This window comes from Tursiops truncatus, chromosome 8 (genome assembly GCF_011762595.2).
Source record: "Tursiops truncatus isolate mTurTru1 chromosome 8, mTurTru1.mat.Y, whole genome shotgun sequence".
Taxonomy (NCBI): Eukaryota; Metazoa; Chordata; class Mammalia; order Artiodactyla; family Delphinidae; genus Tursiops; species Tursiops truncatus.
In genome coordinates, this window is record NC_047041.1 from 48,629,402 (window position 1) to 48,637,602 (window position 8,201).

General features: G+C 43.2%; 1 protein-coding gene across 1 annotated transcript in view; it reads right to left on the reverse strand.

Moving 5' to 3' along the window:
- ANKRD42 (ankyrin repeat domain 42) overlaps positions 1–7,946 on the reverse strand; it is a 65,809-nt gene extending 57,863 nt beyond the window's left edge. Inside the window, exons 1-2 of the mRNA XM_073809431.1 lie at positions 6,896–7,946; positions 3,249–3,415 (exon numbers count right to left, since the gene is read on the reverse strand). Of these exons, the coding sequence (XP_073665532.1) occupies positions 3,249–3,415; positions 6,896–7,946 (1,218 nt within the window). The remainder of the gene's footprint in view (positions 1–3,248; positions 3,416–6,895) is intronic.
- Between the last annotated feature and the right edge of the window lie 255 nt (positions 7,947–8,201).

Sequence of the window (8,201 nt, forward strand, 5' to 3'; positions counted from 1 at the left end):
CGGACCGGGGCACGAACCCGTGTCCCCTGCATTGGCAGGCGGACTCTCAACCACTGCGCCACCAGGGAGGCCCCAAAGAGCTCAAAATCTAACAGAGAGGGACTGCCCTGGTGGTCCTGTGGTTAAGACTCCGTGCTCCCAATTCAGGGGGCCCGGGTTCGATCCCTGGTCAGGGAACTATATCCCGCATGCTGCAACTAAGACCCGGCACAGACAAATAAATAAAAAACAAATAAATAACTATTTTTTTATAAAAGAATATTAAAAAATATCTAACAGAGAATGCAATTCAATGTGATAAATACAATTTTTTAAATGTGTATAAAATTGAGGGAAAAGTTGCTAGTTGGAGGATACTGAAGGGGGAAACACAGAAGGCCCTGCCAAGTGGGTGCTACCTGACCTGGATTTCAACAAGCTAACCACTGGGAAGAGGTGAGACCAGCCAGATGAAACGGCATGTACACAGTCTATGATAATATGAAACAGTGGACTAGTTTGGGAAATGAGAGTAGTCACCAGTACTGCAACATGAAACAAGTCTGATGGGAGATGAGGTTGGAGAGGTAAGTCTACCATATTAAATAGCTTAAACTTCATCCTACAGGGTATAGAGAGTCACTACAGGGACTTAAGGAAGGTTTTAAGTAATAGCAGATTTTTGTTTTAGAGCAATAATTTTGTATGCCCGTTATGAACTAGAAGTAGACAAGAGAGGAAAGAAGGAAATCAAGTAGCTCTAAGGCAGTGGCTACGAAGGTGTAAAGGACAAATTTGAGAGACAAAGATGGAACAGAATCAACTGACTTAGGGATCAGTTCTCACTACATCAATGTGCATCATGAAGCACTTGACCTAGACAAATGCTGATACTGTGTTTTGCTTCTGTAAAATCCTGACACAACTCAATATGATGCAAAGGACATTAGCCTGGAAAACTAAGAAAGGGAGGGAAAAGAATAACAGTTTAGTTTTAGACCAACTAAATTTAAGATGCCAGTCAGATATGTATGAGCTGTTGATAAGCGCCGGATGCAGAAACCAGAATTCAAATTCTGGAGAGAAAGCGAATCAATGAATTATTATGTAGAAGTGATTAAGCCAAGGAAGTCTAAAAATGGCCTGGAGAGAGAGTGTAAAGTTGAAGAGAGACACCCATTGGCAAGAGCATAAAGAAAACCACTAATTTTAGAGAAGGCAGGGTAGGTTAATCAGAGAAGCTGAAAAGATCCCAGGAAAGAGATGAAATAAATGGTATAGCAACAAGTCCTATCTTATTTCAAATATGGCAGAGTAAAATCAGTATTTCCTCCTCTCTTCAAAATCATTTAAAAAATTTAAAAAAGAGCAAGAAAACTCCATCTTTGATGAAGCTAGGAGATATCTGAAACCACAAAACAGATGGGAAAGCTGCCAAAATATAGATCAAACAGGAATGTGGGAGCAAACACCAGAGAAAATCCCCATGCAGGGCTGCAAGCACAGAAAGACCCGTCAAGGCACATTTCTCCCAGGTGAGAGGAAGCCACTAAAAGGCCAAAGCAAAAACCCCTACAGTTCAAGTGGGGCACACAAACTGGTGCAGAGAGATTCTTTGGACCAGATTTGGTTCCAAAAAGCAGAAAAGCCCAAACAAAGAAATCACACAGAGGAGCCATATCCGTGGAAAGCAGACTCTGTTTGTGTGGCAGGGAAAAAAGAGAGTTGCATAGTGAATAGACCTACTGCAGCCTACAGACTGGAGAAATGTAATAGCTAAAATAAGCTCCCCACACACAACCATGAATTGTGAGAAAAATTCCAGTTGGCTTTGCACACAGCCCAAGGATAAGAAGTTGTGCATACAAATGAACTTATCTATGAAACACAAACAGACTCACAGACATAGAGAACAGACTTGTGGTTGCCAAGGGGGAGGGGGGTGGGAGAGGGTGGATTGGGAGTTTGGGATTAGCAGGTGCAAACTATTATATACAGAATGGATAAACAACAAGGTCCTACTGTACAGCACAGGGAACTATATTCAATATCCTGTGATACACTATAATGGAAAAGAATATGAAAAATAATATATATACATACGTATAACTGAATCACTTTGCCATACAGCGGAAATTAAGACAACACTGTAAATCAACTATATTTCAATAAAATAAATTAATAAAAAAAGTTGTGCATAACAATATTCACTAAACACTGCTTGTACTAGTGAAAAATTGAAACCAATGAAATATCCATCAATCAAAAAAATCGATAAATTCTGATATTCATCTAAGAATAGACTATTACAACATGGCTGAAAGGAATGAACTAGAGTATATATATGTAACCACGTCGTTAAAATTCAAAAACACATTGTTGAACAAAAAAAGCAAGCTGCAGAATGATACAAATAATATGATGACATTTATATAAAACATGTTCTTTAAAACAGTGATATAATCATATGTAATAACAGCATAAAACATATATGGTAATAATAAACACCAAATTCAGGGTAATAGTTATCTCTGGAGTTGGAAGGAGAGAAATGACACCTGGGAGGGGTGCTCAGGGACTTCAAATGTATCTGTGATACTCCATTTCTTTTCCAAAAATCTGAAGCAACTACAGCAAAAATATTAGGATTTCATACAGCCAGGTATGCATTACGTTATCCTCTGCAAGTTACCCTGTATGCTTGCCTTAGGAACCCAGCTGCCACCCTGTGAGGAAGCACAGACTAACCCACATGTGGGGACCTCACAAAAAGACCCCCGTGGAGAGGGATCAAGGGGCACAGTCTACAACCAGCATCTACTACCAGATGTCTGCATGAACAAGCCTTCAGAAGATTCCAGCCCTGGCTTTTAAATCTTCTAGGTGGAGCCCCAAACATCATGGAGTAGAGACAAGCTGTCCCTGAAATCCAAATTCCTGGTTCACTCCTGAGCATAAATAAATAGTTATTTTATACCACCAAGTTTTAGGATAACTTATTACTAAGGTAACCAGAACACCCAAATGTTAGACTGAACTGAAAAGAAAAATATTTGTATATAAATGTATAACTGAATCACTCTGCTGTACAGCAGAAATTAACACAACATTGTAAATCAACTATACTTCAATAAAATAAATTTTTTTAAAAAAAGAAAAGAAAAATATTTTCAGTGCCTAGCATAAGGCCTCAGTCCTGTTTGCTAAATTTACAAAACTGTCAACAGCGCTAAACTTACCTCAGTTTAATAACTTATATAGTTTCTTACCTCCAAACTGCCAGAATGTGCTGCCCAATGTAAAGGGGTAAGTTTATGGAGAACGTCAACTTCATTAATGCTGGTACCACGTTCTACTATTTTTGAAAGCTGCTTTACATCTCCAGCGCGTACTGCATCATGTATGCTACCAAAATGCACTTTCTTCCTGGCACCCACTGAAAAACAAAATTGCTTAAAATATATTACAAAACTAAAAAAAGACTAAAGCAACGACTGAACTGAAAGTACAAAATCACTTTGGCTTTCCAAATAATTTACTACAAAGATGTTTGTGATTAACATCTTAATCTGACTTCAATTTCAGCTCTAATATGTAAAGAGCACGGACGTTGTCACCCCCATCCATACAGGAAAAAAGCAGAACAAACAAAGTCAACAACTTTTCTTGCACTCATCAAAGAATTGAGGTCTCTCCTAAATTTGGAGAGACAGGCAAATACAGAGAAACACAGTCAAGTTCAGCTTACCTGGAGCAGAAGTCACTAGAACCATAAGCTTCTAAAAGCACTTAAATAGTAATTTTGACAAATTGCTGGGGACTGGGTATGTAGTAGCCTAACAGTGAGAAACTCCTCGGGGCCATAGTCTTAGGAGGTCCCCTCATTTTCATAGATTTTACCTTCAAAACGCCACCAGGTTATCACTGTGAAAAACCAAGAAAAATCACTTCATGTCTTTGGTAAAGGGGGAGAGAGGTAACCATTTTGAAATCTGCCCAGCTATTCTCTGTAACAAAGGCCTACTCTCCAGTGAAAAAGACTTTACCAGAACCTTATCTCACATAGGCAGATATATTTTACTAATATTTTTCATATCTTCCTCATATGTCCTACACTAAGAAAGGAATGGCAGGTCACAATTTTTACTTCATACATTCTAGCGTCTTATATTTTATAATATAATGTTCCAAACATCAAGACTGGATTGTCAGCCTTACTGTACCGTGAAATATTTTAATGTGCATTGTGAACCAGAAGTAATAAAAGTATCTAAGCACGAACAGACAGTTGTTGGAGAAGGAAGAAGTAAATAGTTCAATCAAAGCATTTCCTAAACCAAACAAACAGGCACAATTCCTGAACTCAAATTGTTTTGAAAAGAACTCACCAACACCTCTGGCAGATAATCTATGCAGCCTTGTATTACTATTTATATCTATGTATATGTCCTCTCTCCACAATTAGCATGTTAATTTCTTGACAGCTGAAATCATTTCTTATACCAACCCTTAGCAAAATGCTATGCATTTTACTCAAAAGTCCTTTGAGCATGTACCATATGCCAGGCGCTATGATAACACAATGAATAGACATGGATTTAAGACATTTTCTTTCCACTGACACTTTAAAATCTATTGGGATAAATTCGATGAAATCGAAAACCTGACAGTAACATCCTAAGAGATTACAGGTAAAATAAAGGTGGAGGAGGAAACACTCGAGCAAGTCTTTGAAGGACAATTAAGATCTATGCATACTGGAAAGAGAGTAAGGAAGCACCCCGAGAAAACCAAACCACTTGGTAAATGTTTAATGATGTTAATCCCCTAGGTCAGACCTTCATTACTCTCCTTTATGTTTGTTTTTTTATATTTTGGCCATGCCGTAAGGCATGTGGGGTCTTAGCTCCTCGACCAGGGATCGAACCCGTGCCCCATGCAGTGGAAGCACGGAGTCTTAACCACTGGACCTCCAGGGCCTTCCATTATTCTCCTTTAAATTAGTACTGCAAATGACGTTCTACCCACCCTAATACATTTTATACAGGGACGCTCTAATCCATCGTATACAAGGACACTATTCTGATCACTTCATTCCTCCACTCTGAACTGCTTCTGGTTATCCACTGCTAGTCTAGAGAACCAAATCCAAGCCCTCAGTATGACAGTCTATGCCCTCCCATAATTTGGCTCCATCTAATTTGACAGCCTTTTTTCTCACCACATTCCGTTCCAATTTATTCATTCATCCACCCATCTATCCACTCAACATTAATCTGGTATCTACCATAAGGATAAAAAGATAAGACATGATCTCTATCCTCAAGGGACTCACAGAGATATACAAACACAATTACAAAACAATGTAGTAAGAGCAATGACAGAAATATTCATAAGAAGTTATGAAAGCACAGAAGACTTCTAACTTAGCTAGGGTAGGAGGGAAGGAGAGCAGAAAAAGATTCCTAGAGAAGGTAACACCTAAGATGAATCTTCAAGGATTAGCAGGAATTTGCCAGGTGAAATGGATGTGGGGAAAGGCATCCTGGACAGGTCAAGAAACTATAAAAATACCCACCCTATTGTTGAAGCATAAAGTGGAAGGAAAAGAGGCTAGAATTAGACAAGAGGCAGGCTGTGCTGGAACTTGCTGAACTTGAGCAGAGTGGGGAGTCATTGAGGGATTTTAAGCAGAAGAATAAGAATGATCAGATTTGTAATGCTTTGTATATGGCTGGCTGCAGTAAGGCGAATTCATTGAGCAAAGCGCAAGAGTATAGACTCAAGGAGACCATGTAGGAAGATATCTACAGTAGTCTACACCAGAGAGGTTGAGACCCTCAACCAAGTGAATGGCAGTAGGAACAGAAAAGGAGACAGATTCAACATGTATTAAGGAAGCAGGGTGAATTGAACTTGGATGGATATAGTGGGTGAAATAAGGGAAAAGTAACGGGACAACTCGAAGGTGTCTGGCTTAGTTACATAAATGGTGTACTGCCACTGAGACAGCGAACACGAAAGGACAGAGAGGGCATATGAATACAAAATTATATTCTGAATGTGTTGATCTTGAGGTGCCCATGGAAGAGTTCCAGAAAGGAGTTGTACATATGAGTCTACAGCTCCAGTGAGAGGCCTGGAGTTGAGTTCTCAGTGTTAGCTGTGTCTCAGTATTAGGCAGCTTTTTCTGATCCCCAACCTCACCCTATACTGGAGCCAACGGCTCTCTATTCTTCTTTATAGCATTCATCACACCAGTAATTACTTGTTGAGTATTCATCTTCCCCACTAGAAGGAAGGAATGTGCCTGTCTTCTTTGCTTACGTATCCTTAAGACAAAGCACATAATAGGCACTCAATAAATATTTACTGGATGACTGAATGAATAACAGATTCCGGGGTCGTCACTAGGGTTGAAGCCATAGTACATGACAAGGAAAAAAGCACTAATGATGGCACTATCCAAGGGAAAAAGCAACGTTTTAAAAAGAGGATAGAAGAAAATTCAGGGTAGATAAGTAGATAGATAGGTAGGTAGGTAGACAGATAGATAGATAGAGTCAGCAGAGTGGAAGGAAGAAAATGAGATAAGTCTAACATTATCTCCAGAGTCAAATACTGCAGAGACGGTAGAACTTAAAAGGGTCCATACATTTTAACAAGAGTTGATGTCAGCTGGGAACGAAGTCTCAGGAATGCGCGCAGATAGAAAAATAAAAAAGGAAGTAAAGCTGAAATGAGGAAGGATGGGGGCCAGGTGAGCAGCTCTGTGACCTACTGAAAACAGATCAATTAAGGGAAATGAGGAGTGACAGGTGAGAAAGGGAACTGCCAGAAGGGGCGAAGCTCCTGTGAGCTGAAGTGAGAAAAGGAGTGTGGCAGAGATGAGGGCCAGTGAAGTAATCTGACTCACACGGGGTCGCAGTCTCCGTGCAGAAGGTGAAGGGGCCTGAACCGGACACCCCGGGCATGGTGCGACCCCTCGGACTCCGGGGAGGAGTCGAGTCCAGGCCCCTGCTGCTGCGGCGGTCTTCGCTCGCTGTCACCCACGAGCCAGTGCAGCAGCGGCTGTCTTCCTCGTCGTCGCTAGGCCCGGGGACGCCGTCCTCCGTCGTTCTCTCCCAGGAGCCCCGGCAGCGGGAACCTTCGTCTTCGCTTTCTCTCTCCCAGAAGCGGCGGCGGCTGGCGTCTTCGCTGACGCTCACGACGGAGGAGTCGCTGGCCACGTAGCCGCGGTCTTCACTCACCCCCTCCTCCCAGGAACTGCTGAGGCTGCGGCCGCCATCCACACTTCCGCCCTCCCAAGAGCCACTGAGGCGGCGGCTGTGGTCGTCACTGCCTCTCTCCCCAGAGTCGCTGGTTCGGGGACCCCGGAGCTCCCTGACTCCCTCCCAAGTCCCACTGAGATGGAGGCCGCGGTCTTCTCTGACCGTTCCCCCGGAGTCACTAGTGGGGTGGCTTCCGACTTCACTTAAACTCACGTCGCTGCTGCGGTCTCCCCTTACTCTCTCCCAAGAGTTGCTGGGACGGTGGCCACGGTCTCCCCTGACTCTCTCCTGAGAGACACTGCGACGGTGGCCCAGGTCTTCACTGACCCTTCTTGAGTCATTGCGGGAGAAGCGGACGTCTTCACTTGCTCTTCCCGTCGGTACCCTGCAGCGGTGGTCGCTGCCTTCACGGATTCCTTCCCTGTCTTCGCTACGACTAAAGCCCTGGCCTTCGCTAACTCTTTCCCTGGATTGGTCGCCGCGATGGCCGTGCAGGCCGTTTATCCTCCACACGCGATGGCTGGTGCGGCGGCCGCCGTCTTCGGTTGCTACTCCCCGCGATTCACTGTGGCGGCGGCCGCCGTCGGCGAGTACCCTCTCCTCTAAGTCGCTTTCCAGCGTCCCGACTCCAGCCGTTGCAGCGATGGTGGAGCCGTCGCCTTGGAAATGAGTAAACTTCCGGCGTGCTGCGGTCATTTCCGCTCCCTCGCGGTCGTGCGTCACTTCCGGCTTCCCTGCAAATTTTTGTTTGTTTGTTTTTTGTTTTTTGTTTTTTAACCTCTAAGCTTCTCCTCTAGAGATTGTGGAATGGACCGGTTTTCGATGAAGTTCCGCTCGGTCTCACATTCAGCCTGTCTAGGCCCCGCCTCTATAACGGCCTGGCATAGGTCGCGCCCGCCGTGGCTCGGCGACGCACGTGGAGACTCCAGGACTGCAGTCGATGTAGGTGAC